This window comes from Ammospiza nelsoni, chromosome 3, assembly GCF_027579445.1.
Source record: "Ammospiza nelsoni isolate bAmmNel1 chromosome 3, bAmmNel1.pri, whole genome shotgun sequence".
NCBI lineage: Eukaryota > Metazoa > Chordata > Aves > Passeriformes > Passerellidae > Ammospiza > Ammospiza nelsoni.
Genome location: NC_080635.1, coordinates 91,909,010 through 91,922,469, shown reverse-complemented (window position 1 = coordinate 91,922,469; position 13,460 = coordinate 91,909,010). Strand labels below are relative to the sequence as shown.

General features: G+C 43.9%; 1 protein-coding gene across 1 annotated transcript in view; it reads right to left on the bottom strand.

Moving 5' to 3' along the window:
- SNAP91 (synaptosome associated protein 91) overlaps positions 1–13,183 on the bottom strand; it is a 63,170-nt gene extending 49,987 nt beyond the window's left edge. Inside the window, exons 1-2 of the mRNA XM_059467564.1 lie at positions 13,074–13,183; positions 12,330–12,489 (exon numbers count right to left, since the gene is read on the bottom strand). Coding sequence (XP_059323547.1) covers positions 12,330–12,459 — 130 coding nt within the window. The 5' untranslated portion in view covers positions 12,460–12,489; positions 13,074–13,183. The remainder of the gene's footprint in view (positions 1–12,329; positions 12,490–13,073) is intronic.
- Positions 13,184–13,460: the final 277 nt, after the last annotated feature.

The following is a 13,460-nucleotide window of genomic DNA, read 5'->3' as shown; positions in this document are numbered from 1 at the left end:
TGTGCACTCCCTTTAATGTTTACATTGGAGTTCTCTCAAGGAGAGTAGCAGAACTGACATTCAGGTCAGCTGAGCTGCAGAAGCTCAGACTCTTGTGAGGACAAATACTTAGAACACAACTTCAACACAAAAGGACAAATACTTCAACACAAAGAAGTGTTAAGGAGCACTCATTGAGGTTTTAAGTATAGTCTTTAGGACTGCAAATTAATTAGTGATTAATATAGGTTATAGATATTAATATATTTGTTAATGTAAAATAGATATTTGTTTTATGAACAAAGTCTGAGACCTTGCTGACACCTGTGATGCAACCTGTCAGAAGAATAAAAGTTTCATCTTTACTCAGGAATCGCATACCTGGAATAACAGAAGATAGGCTACACAAACATTCTAGTAGAAACATACTATGGAAAGCACATTTTTAGCCCCCCCCCCCCCCCCCCAAAAGCCAGAACACCAAGCAAAGGGGGAAAGGCCCCTTGGTCCAAGAATTCTGCCTGCTTTCTTCCCCAGTACAGCTACCACAGCTTTTTAAAGCATCTTCACTACAGGAAAAGTATTAGTTATCAAGCATGGCATCTTCTCCCTGTCCAAAGTCATAAGAAGCTCAGTCTTGAACCTCATTTGTACAGAATTCACTCACTTTGAATATCAAAGAATCTGTCTCAGGCAATAACACAAGTTCAGCAAAGTAGAGGAAAGATGAGGAATCACAGCTTTAATGATCTTTTCCTCTCACCCACAGAACCCACTTCCAACCCTCTTTCCACACAAATTCTGCTCCAAAACTAGCTCAACAGAAACATGCATTTTTCTGCTCAAATACAAGAATTAAGCATTTCTGCTTAAGTTGATATGAAACACCAAGTAATTCTGGAGCTAAATGTGCCACTTCTCTCTTTTATTGATTTACTGGAAGGAAGAGCTGAGTCACAGATCATTATTGCAGTGCCTTTTTTCCATAGTTCTTAACAGTTTAAGATATGAAAAAATTCATTTGCATTTGGTGGACACCAACCAATGGTTCTAAGATTAAAATATAACAGCAGCTGTCTTGAAGAAATGCTATTTCCCATCCTATTGTAACATGGCCAGGGGAATAACAGAGATGGAAAAAACCCTGACAACATTATAAATAGGTTTTGACCAATAACTTTGCATGAAAAGGAACTTTTATCCTGCATGGTAAATCTCAGACCTCATTCTACAAGACATTTCCTTCAGCACTTCCAACCTGGAAGCCTTAATCAAAATACACAATAATTTAGAGACAAAACTGGAACCACCAGCCAATCTTCTGCCTAGCCTTCAAAGCATTTATTCTATTTCCTCTAAGGGAATTGTGCTCTCCATCCATACAAGCATTAAAGTGACAGTTCTCTTGCATCTTGGCTCTTGCTGCAAACAACAAAGCAATTTTAAAGGGATTATAGACTTGCAAGATTATTGCTTAGAAGGGTAACAGTCAATAAAGTCTACTTAAATTACTATTGTCAATTGCCTATTGACATTAGGCCCATTCACAGCCTGATGCCAGGATTCCAGCTGTGGCCTGTGATTATCTCTTCAATGAAAGTGACCAACCCCTAACATTACCTGTTGGCTGTATCAATTCATAACTCTTATCGCTTGGGAGCTCACTGGAATATCAGCAACAGGATCAACTGCAGCTTTTAGGTAGAGACTACAACTACACTGGAAACACAAGGATTTCACATTTGCCACAACAGGACTGGGCCATTTACTGTAATCTCTGCACTACAGCAATTTCTAATCCTAATCAGCCTTTACATGCTGGGCTGATCTTACACTCCAAACACATCTGGCAGAAAATGGTAATCAGCCGAGGCATGGTACCTGAGCTCTTTCAGTTGCCATGCTGCGTCTGAGAAGAATTCTATCCCCAAATTATCTGCTTTCCGCAGAAAACCATCTGTTTTTAATAAACTGCTAGAAGTGAAACTATCACTACACTATCAACTCTGCCCAGAACAGCAATTTGTAATCCACTAAAAAGCCGAACGAGACTGAAAACATATTGCAAGAAGCCTGATGTTCCAGCTCCAGTACTTAGCTCTGACATTTTGGGAATACATTAACAAAACAAAACAAAAAAATATTGGGTGGGGATGAGACAATGTGCAAACAACTTCAGTGACATGGTAATTAGCTACAGCCTTTGTGCTGGAAAGGGATCAGTTGACTAGACAGCCTCAGAAGCTGACACATCTGACTCAATATCCAGACCATGGGTCCATGCTTTCACTACTCTCTCAGCAAGATTATTTTTTCATCAGTGGATGCCTGAAAATGACACAACCAGAAATTTTTAACTAGGAATTATATGCCCGCAACCATGCAGGCAGCCCTGTTGAAAACATGAACATACCTGTAGGAAAAAGAAATCAAACGTAATACAAACCTCTGCATGAGCCAGTGCAACAGTATGACCTCCTGGAAGCACATTGAAGCAGCTCCAACCAAGCAGCAAGTGCTTTCTGACATGGCTGCTATAATTTCAATCCACTGTCTTGTATCTCTGTCTCTACCATAAAGCAGAAGAGTTCATAAAACCAGATGGCATTCTCGTATGGGAATGCCATGCCTTGTCTTTTTAACAAAATGACACAGTTAGACACAGCTTTACCCTCTCCTTGCTAAGAAAAACAAAAAATAAAAGTAAAATATGAGCCTGCTCAATTCCTTTACGTCCATTCCCTCATACTACATCAGTTAAACAATATTCCTTTTCTTCTGCCACACTGTCAGGTGAGTTAAAATCTCAAAAATCTTGAAAACACTGAGGTCTACTTCCAATAGACTCGACTCTTCAACATGATCTGGTAGCCTTTAACATACTGCAGATTTATTGATGTTGCAAAAAACCCCAAAATGTTAAATTCAATGGAGCATCCACCTGAGAGATAGAACATGCAGTAAGGACTATTAACATTAAAAAAAAAACCTGACAGTACTTAATTGCTATCAACAGTTTGAATTCACTAATGCCTCTGGATGATGCCTTTGCCACTGGCAGTAGAAGTCTCCTATCAAGCTACTGATGAGTGAGGAGCTTGGAATCCATCACACAGGCTCACATCCAGGCAGAGAAGCTTTGTGCAGAGTCAGGTCTCTAGACTGGAACACCCAGAAGTGTCAATTTAACTCTTTAGCATGATATGGGGCATGATATTTGAAAGTTAGTTTCTCATAATACTGTCTAAGCAATTTCCAGCTTTCTGATGAACAAGAAGCAGCTCTTTAAACTCACCTATTACAAACATAGCAAACCCTGCCTGTTAACACTCTTGCCATTCACCACCAACAAAGCAATTTGAAGTTCAAATCAACTTTGCAAAACCAGAAAAACTCTAATGTAGAGACTTTCACAGTCGTTTCATAGAATGAAAGATCAGCTCAGAAAGTTGCAGGTAAAGCTCACATATGAAAATACCATTGTTGCACTTGCCAGCAAGAGAACATCACTCCTAATAAAATGTACATGTTTTCAAAACACCGGCACACTCACACAATATGGTCAGTTGCTTCTGGCTTGCTGTCCCTTAGCAGAATGTACATTCTCCTATAAATACATTTAGATTAAGCTATAAAACTTAAGATTAGGAGCTACAAGCACAAAAACATACTCTGGACTCCAGTCATGCAACAGGATCCAAACCCAAGTCTCCATTTGAAAAGGTTGGATTTGAAAACTCCAGGGCTGCTAAAGGACTGATGGAATGATAAGATGAAGTTTTAATCTATATTTGACCTTTATATATATCATGAGAAACAGCACCTTCAGAGACAGGAAACAGGCCAGCTGGCTTGCCCCCTTCATACAAGCCCTACATTCCCTGAAGCAAGAAGTGAAAGGAAGAGTCCTGTGAAAAGCAGTTTGAACTCCCCCTGAAGTGCATCTAGGTCATCTCTTGAATCATGTGAGATGTGCCCCTCACAGTGCTGTCCTGCACTGTGGCAGGATCACCCACCATCACCCTACTCTGAGCACGTTCCCCATCACTGGTATACATTTAAACAGTGGGGGCAACAAGTCAGCGTCTTTTATTCATGCTTCCAGCAGTCCTGTCTTTCTCTGACTTCTTAGAAGACCATTTTAGAACATTCTGTAAAGTACCAGAGTGATTTAAGATACATAACAAAACTATGCCAGGGGCACCAGGAGCCTGCCAGGCTCTGCAGGCGAACCCCTGACCATCTGCTATGGAAGCACCTGCTGCCATCATGTCACCTGCTCTCGTGCAAAGCCAAGAGTCACTGTGAAGTGATGCACTGTACTGTCAGCAGTCAAGCCACAGCCTTGTTTCACTTCTTAGGACAAAAGAAAGTTTAAGACACTTTCTTGAAAAGACTAGTCCCTTAAGTGCATGGTAGAACAATCTTAGCTCAAGTGGACACCAAACTCTCCAATCTATCTTTACCAGTGTTTTTCATCTCAGTCTCCTAAACACTTAAAAACAATGAGCAAAGAACACTGTTTTCTTTTTTATTCCTTCTTTGAGTCAGTAAAGAAACATTGTCAAAGCATATGGCTCAACTCTTTTGTCAGAACTCTGAGGCCCAATTGCAACACAGGAGTTCGTGCCAATTTGCTTTTTACCTGTCGTAATTCTGTATATTGGCTTACAACCAAAAGGAATTGATTGCCACAAGTCAGACCCAAGCTGCAGACACGTCCTGTCAGCAACCTGCAGTTCTCAGTACCTGGGAGAGGAAGGGTTTGGTGGTCTTCAAGCATGATCATGTCTATCTACTCACAAAATCCCCTCTACAAAAAACATTGTAACACATTTGAGTTTTATCAATAGCTAGAAAAAAAACAGACTCTGGGAAAGGCAACTGACTGACATGCTGCCTCTGCTCAGACGGCCAGAGTAAAAATTACATAAACACACAACATTAGCATAACATCAGGGCCTTTTGGCATCCAATCACTTTCATTAAACTAAGTTAAGATACAGATATAATCTACAACAAAGCACGAGATCACATTATCCTGGGCAGAAAAGAGACACAGAAAGGTATTTAGACTTGGCTGGTCCAGAAGTCAGTTGTAATATTGTGCACTGTCATTTCCTGTGCCTACAACCAAGCCCTGATGCCCAGTGAATGCCCCATTTGCCAGAAAATACTGTTCTAGTATTCCACCTACATTCATTTTGAGGTTGATGTCCAACATCACTTGTGATGCTAGTGCAGATGGATAGTATACTATATTCCCTCCCTCAGTGAACTTCAACTCTCAACTGCTTTAGTAAATGTGTTTCACAACCTAAAGAGAAGACTTTATGAGCACAAACAAAACATGTTTTGTATTGATTTTCAGTATTTTCAGCCAGCTCTGAAGAAAACAGGAACAAAATAGCAAGATAAAAAGCATTAAAAACAGTTTAAGGGTCGAGCATATGGTTTGCAAGATTCCAGAAAAAGCAGACCTTACCATACTCTGCAAGGTGACAAGCTAGCCTCTGCCAAGTATTCCAATTGCCTTCCAGCAATTGCCAACATCTGGTTTATTCAGCTTAATTTACACCACCACCTCTCATCCAAGCAAAATTTTGGACAGAAGGAAAATCAAGCAGCCTTGCTGAATCTGTGGGGTGGGATACTCTAATATCAGCTCACCAGTGAGGCTGCACACTGCAATCCTGCTGATACTGCTGACTCAGAGGAACCGAAGCACTGCTGCAAACCCTGCGCCACAGATCACTGCCTGCAAGGCTACTGGGAAGATTTCTTCTATCCTCTCATTCAGTCTGAGTTCAGGGTTCAGTCCTGTGCCAGATGACCCATCCTTTTCTTTATCTCTCCTGCAATAACATCCAGACCCTGATTTCCTGCTTGCTTTACTCCTTGCTTTTTCGTTTTCATGGTTTTTGAAAGCCCTCTCTCCAAACCAGCCAGATTATTTCTAATATGCATGCCATGTGTTGAAGCTTGGAGGTGCAAGGTTTGTCACTCATTGGTGAGGCTCTTGTGATTACCCAAGGCACACAACAGAACTTCTGCTTTTTCCACTCTTACTATCATCCTGATCTGTGCTCCAAAAAAGGAACAGGGCATGGTAACTTAAGGCCATTGTTTGATACTGTTTGGACTCACCTTTAGGCTAAGGTAAGGCAAAGGGAAGGGATATAACGTTATCACTCCAACCCCAATTTTTCCCCATCCTCAGAAATACTGGAGCCAGCTCCTTCAGCAATACTGTATATCCACAGCTGACTGAGGAAGGTCTATCCCTTTGTTTTCTTCAGTGCCAGGGAGCGAACTCTGTGCACATGGCAATGTTTTAGTAGCACTGGGAAATGCTGCAGCTGTGACTTCTGAGAACAGGGGGCTCTTCGAGATGTTGCAGAGCATATCTGCTCCAGCACCATGGAGTGCATCCTGTATCTCCTGCTCCACCTCTAACCTTGGTGTTCTCTCTGCCATTTCTTTTTCCCACTTCCTCTGTCTGTTCAGTATTTTCTGCTTTTTCTTTGGTTTGTTTTCCTTGAGGTGCCACAGACGTTGTGGATGGGCTCAGCTGTGTGTTGCAGCAGATGCACCGTGGAGCTGGCTGTGTCTGGCACAGAGCACATCCTGGTCTCCTATGGAAGCCAGCCCTGCAGCCAACAACTTGTCATGGACACCCAGCACTAGGGCAAGGTAAGCAGGGCAGGAAGAGCAAAGTAGTCTCAAGAACCCCGAGCAGCAGTAGGAAAATGCTAAAAGCAGTGTGCCTCTACTGCACTACTATTTCTTCAAAAATGGGAGCTGTGAGAGCTGGAAATTTTCTTTGGCTACCAATTTCTCAGTCCAGCAAGAAGAAGGGAAAATAAATAGTCTTTGAAATGCTTCAGGCCCTTCAAAGTTATGCCGTCATCTACTTTTAAGCACTTCAGAGGATCCTTCACATGGCAGAGACACAGAAGCATGGACTGACCATACCTACAGAGCATTTTCTTGGAGACTTCAGAGAATTCCTCACTAGTGCAAAAGGCCTGCATAAAGCATGCACAGAAGATAAAGGGTTTAAGAGTGAGGCTGGGAAATCAGACATAGATGAAATCAAAACATAGAAAATCAATCAAACCTGCAGATTTTTGTTGTTGTCATTTAGAAGACGTTCAATTGCTGCCAAAATCTAAGGCAGCAACACTGTGAGACTATTATGAAATATACTCAACTACTAAATAGAAGTGATTAAAACCATTCTCTGGTCACTGCCATTCTGACCATCTCATAAAAAGCTATTCCATTATCAAGGTCTACAATGGAAGTCAGTACAACAGAAAGCCCTGACTTGTCCCAGAATTTGTCATCCATGACCTTGAAAAAACATGTTTAACAGAAGAATCTTGCTTCCTCTTGAAAAAGACTAAGAATACCTGCTCTCAGGACTAGTCAATCTTTATCAAGTTACACTGCTTACATGATAAAAAGTTTAATATTACAGTGCCTATTCATTTTCCTGTTCTCTCATCTTCCCTCTTCTTTTCCTTAGGCATTGCACCATAAGACAACTTAGACACAGAACAGCTGAAACGCACAGAATCAAGTGATCCTGCCCTTATTTCAACATTTGGATCTTATCATGATTTCAAACTTCTACCCTGATTCAAACATATTTTGAAGAATTGGCCAAGTGTCTTAGCTTGATTAGGGCAGCCTTCTCTTGGTATTACACATGCCTTAAAAACAGTATGGGGCTGGGGGGGAATAAAAAGTTAATGCCACTTAAATAGTCAAGAACAACTAATCTAAAAAGTGTTCTTATTATCTCACCTTATCCATGACAGACATTTATTTCTACTCCTCTTCAAAGATCTGCATGCCTACAAATAAAGTGTGTCCTCAACACCCTTTTGGGAAAGGACATGGTAGAAGCCCACAGAAACAGCCATTCAACACAAAAACTGATGATGAGTCCTTACACACAATAAAAGTGCTAATCCAACATGCAATAAAGAATTAAAGAAAATAACTGCTTGCTTGGATGTTTTTCTTTTCAGGTGTGAGAGCAATTCATTGGGATAACAGAGGAGTTCACACTGTAAAATCCACACCAGCTACGACAACAAAAACTGAGACACAGTATTCCAGCTGATCTTCAGCAGTCACATTTAAACAAAGTCAGTTCTCTGACACACAGAATTACTGCAATACAAGATACAGTGAGACATAAAAGCAGTTTCATTAGTAAAATGTGAAGGATTCAGCCCAGTGTGTACAGGGACTTGGCAGTTCTCTTGAAGATACTCCCACAGCTGTAGAGCCCAAGTGTCACCTGGACTGCAGAGCAATGCAGTACATCTGCACTACTCCCACTAGGAGAGGGCCACAAGTGCCAACAGTCTTGGAACACTCCCCAGATCACTTCAACAACAAACACTTTCTGAAAGATGCACATCCTAGTTAACCTTGTCCTTTAACCACTGAGTCAACACACACTGAACTCTAGGGACTCAAGGTAGCTCCACTGACCCCCAACTTTTCCCAAAAAGCAGAGACAGACATATTCCCCAGGAGTAAGACAGAGGTTTCTAAAGGTAACCTTTGGGACCCAGGAACATCATCTTTACTGAGCCTAGGCAAAAAAGTTTAACACATTGCTTTTGGTCAACGCACACTTCTATTTCAACACTAAAGACCAAAGTGAATCAAACTTATTAGGTCAACACCAGAGACTGCAGAAGAAAGGTAAACACAGCAGGAAATAAGTGTCTGGTCAAGCAAAATTCTGACACCAGCCCTGCAGTTCAGTTACCACCATGAATTAAACTATAAACTTCTTTCTTAGAGCCTCTGCTTGCCAGGTGCATGCAAATATGCAAAATTAGGCTTGGGATGAAAATAAGTTCCAGCAGATAAACAAGTCATCTTTGCAGCCACAGAAAATCAAATCCTGCTATTCATCTGCTTTGTTTTGACTTTTCACAAACATCTCCCAGCTCTTGATCAGGCTTCTGAGAAGGTCCTCTACCTTATGAGAATTGTTTTGAAGGAGACACATGTGGTCTTTTCAGAATACACACTGAAGAACTTCCTCCTGCTGCAAAGCAATTCACTCAGCAAAATAAGTCAACGAAAATCCCAGACATTTCTCTCATTTTGACAAACAGGAACTTGTTACAACCACCTGCAGATGCAACAACTTCACTAGTTTCCAATCCACTTCCCTAAATGAAAGCTTGAAGGTCTGTTTCTGAGTGAGATCCTATAAAAAGAGCTGAATTGAGATCTACCCACTTTTCCCTCGTATATCATGTGGTTTCACATTTGGAAGTCATATATTTCCCTTCTCCCAAAGCATCTCCCTGTTGATACCGTCAGAGTCATTCCCATTTGAGGCTTGAAGCAGCCTTTTACTTGGCCCACACAATTAAATCCTCAGTGAAGCCTTAACACATCTTTCAGAACAGTTCTAAGAATCAAGCTCCTATGCTGTGCACGAGTATTGCCTTCCCACTTGAATGATCAGCTTATATATCCTTAATGTAGCCCATAATATATCCTTAATGTAGCCCATATGCCTCATTCACCCACAGCAATGGTCCTTCCCACTGCATCAAAATAAAGTTGCTAACTCCCCACTTCTTCACAGGAATAATAATCTAGCTAACAAACACTGGTTAGCTGAAGGATAGGAATCCTTATAATTGTGGTGATTTTTAGACAACTTTTGGATGACAACAGTTTTGTAATACGAAAATGATCAGAGCTCAACTGTCCCACACCATCAGAGCATCCCAGATTTACATTCCTTTTCCCACCACAGGGAAAGCTCATTTAATGCCATCTGGCACTACTTCCAGCAGTTGTTGAAAATTCACTAGTAGGAGATCTAGAGTTCAAGAAAATGGTAAATCCTGTTAACAAGCATAAGATAGCAACCAAATGATACTTTAGTGCTCCTTCTCATGACCAGCCTGTCCAGCACTGAGAGCCCATGCCAAATATATAGCAGCACCTATATTACAATCTGGATTTGAAAGCTATAGCAAATACAGACAACCACACAAAAGTAAACATTTAGCAGCTCAGCTTTTCTACATTGAAGACATTAATTCTGTTCTTTTCTCCCTTACTTACACACCACCTGTTACCTTGCCACCTATGATCTCCCTATAACCCTCTGTAATTATTATCTTCTGCAGCAAACATATGAGAACAGGCATTATTGTATCCTATCCTTACAGGACTACTTAACCCATGTTAAATAGTTGATCTCTCAATTTAATTTACAAAACCCAGTTGCTAAGTAGGGCAGTGGAAGAGAGGTTGTGTGACCTGACACCTGGCCTCTAAGACACTAAATAAAATTATGGAGTTCCCTAAGGACACAGAAGCCCAATGCCAATATCAGAATTACAGCTCTTCCTAAGGCATCATTCCAACCATCACTCTGGAATCTCAATTTTTAATTGTCTAAACCCCTCATACATAAAACTTATTGTAAGGCACTGGGAAGTTTTACCTTTCATTCTTCACATCTTCAAATGCTACTTATCCGACCTGAAATGCACCCAGACAATTAAACTCTGAACTGTTATTTACAGCTTGTAAAGTAGAAAAAAAAAAAAAAAAAAAAAAAGAGCAGACCTATGTCTTCCCAGGAAATGATAACTTGTTTTCCTCTTTTATGTGTGACATGCAGGTAGGTAAGAAATTCTGTGGAATTCTACTTGCTTCTGTCTTCTGTACACCCACTTTCTTCAATAGTACTATTAGCACCAATATCCAAACACAAATCCTTTACAGTCCTTACTATAACACTGGTAGATTACTTCTACCTCACTTTAATCCTGCCTATTCCAGATAGTATTTTTATTTATATATGTATATATACACAGAAACACAGAGACATATAGACACAGCATGCTTTCAAATGCATGAACTATGCTTTTTCTAAGCTAAAGCTTCTAGTAAGAGATATCGTCTGTATAGGACAGTCCAGACACAGCCTAAAGTGTTTAAAAAGATTAAAAAGTGTTGACAGCTACCAAAAACCAACATAGAAGAAACATCAATAACCAAGATGTTTTTTTAAAATATACAGTAAAACATGACAGAATATATGATATCAAGACCAATTATCTACTTAAACAGTTTAGACTCCAGTGAGTCTTCAATCAATGCTGCTTACATCAGCATTTCTTGGACACACTGCAAGAGCATCTAGATATACTGAAAGACCAGTCTACTGTTTGCTACTTGGAGGGTAAGCTACAAAGTCATTAGAAGGGAAATCTGGAATTATTTTCCAGAAGTAATGCTACCCCCTTTTAACAAATACTGCATCATCAGAACTCTACTTACAAACACCTGCACCAGCTTACTCAGTAATGGCCAGCAGCCAAGAGACTGCCTGGTATAAAACCTGCTGATCTTTACTTGAATGTACTTCTTACCATGTCCAAAAAGACCACGGGAAGCCCACTTAGTTTTAGATATTAACACCTGCTGTTGATCTGCCAAGTTCAATGCTGGACAGAGATACTACTGGTAAACAAGGCCAATTAACACCCCACAACCAAATTCTTTCACCATTCTACTACTTGGTGTCTCCAAGCAGGGGCAGACAGTTGAAGTGAAATTGTCAGGATGAAACATGACTAGCTCATTGTTTTCCAATAAAGGTTTTGCCTCACCCTTGCTTCATGCCTTAAATAGCTAATGTCAGTCCAGAATACATAAAAAATCTGAGATAAAGCCAACATCCATCTTCAATAAAACATTGACGCACAGTACTGGACAGCTCACAAAGTTGCTGTCCGATATCTGGGACCTCAGCAACAGCCCTTAAACTCTCCAAAGGCTGTCCCAGTCTGCAGCACGGCGTTATCCCACTGCCTTGCCATTTAAGCATGCCATCATCTGAACCTCTTCAGAAGTGGGGGATGCAGTGCTGTGGAGATGGCCCTGCTCAAGCTGGTGCTTGGCCAGCTCTGGGAATATTATTTATGTATATCTCATCCTAGTTGAACCCTGACCAAAGCAGGCAGTGGCAAGCGTGTGTCCATTTTGCCCTGTGATTCTCTCCCCCCGACCCCCTGCTCCATAAGGTGCTCTTTCCACTGTCTTCCTGGATAAAAGGCAAGAGGTCATGAGGAGAAAAAATGGCCGAAAGAGCAGTATTATGCAATAAGAGAAGAAATGCAATAATAAGTCATCCTCTCCTGGAGATTTCCCATCACCCTCATGCTTTGCAAGCTGGATTAGAGCAAGCGTGACAGCCAGCCGGCCCAAAGGCCGCTGAAGTGCCCCGCGGGCAGGCTCCTCAGCCCCGGGCCTTGGCTGGGGAAACAAAAAGGGATGCTCACAGTCCAGGTGCTTTTTCTTGGGCCCCATCACTTCATGCGTGGTGGCTTTGCAGACGGCTCTGGCTACGGCCGATCCCGTAACGCTGTACTGAGCAGCTGCGATGCGATCTGTCAGCGTCTGACCCGACATCTTCGAACGGCGTGCTGGCTTCTGCCGGCTCTGCAGGGGCGAAAGACACGGGAGGGGAGGGGGAGATGCCGGGTCTGCGGCCGGGGGGAGGCACGGAGGGACGGGCAGGGGCAGCAGGGGTGTACGGGCACAGCCCCGCCACACGCACAATGGTCCCCGGGGCAGCCCGGCCCCTCCCGAGGCGCAGCCCCCCCGCCCCGTTGTGTAAGCCTCTGCCTCGCTGGAAGCCGCCCGGGGCAGGAAGAAGGGTATTTTAGGCATTGCGAGGAACAGATGAAGGGGAAATAATGACGGCAGCTGAAGGAGGCTGCACACACACACGGTGCGAGCCCCGGGATGGGGGATGCAGCCCTCCCGCACCTGCCTCCACCGCGCCCCGGCCCCGCTGCAGCGCCCGCGCCGCCGCCTCCCCGGTGCGAGATTATGGCACCGTTGCGCCATGTTCTGCCCTCCCGGCGCCTCCCCCACCGCCACCCCCGGCCCCGACAGGGACTCCCCCCCCCTCCCCGCGCCGGGAAGCGGGGCGCCGCTGGATGCGGCGGCGGCGGCGCCCCACGCCATGCAGCATCCCGGCGCGGGGCGACAGCGGGACGGACCGAGCGCCAGCGGCCGACCTGTCAGCGCGTCCTTCCCTGCCGTCCTCCTGCCGCCGCTCCGGGGAGGGCACTGCCGGCCCCCGCCGCGACCGCTGCCCGGCCCGGCCCGCTGGCGAGGCGCCCCGCGGCGCAGCAGCCCCCCCCGGCCCCCCGGCCCCGGTAGCCCCAGGTGCCGGGCGGGCTGCCCCTCCCGCCGCCGCCGCCGGGGATGCGCTGGGCGTCCACGCCCGGGAGCCGACGCTGCTATTTCCAGCCGGCGGCTTAATCCTCCCGCAGCCTAATCCCCGCGCTACTGCCGCAGCAGCGCCGCCCCCTAGCCCGGTGCAGAGGGCGGGACGGAGCGGAGCCGAGCGGCGCTGCCGCCGCCGCCGCCGCCGCAGCTCGGTGCCCGGCGCAGTCAGGTGA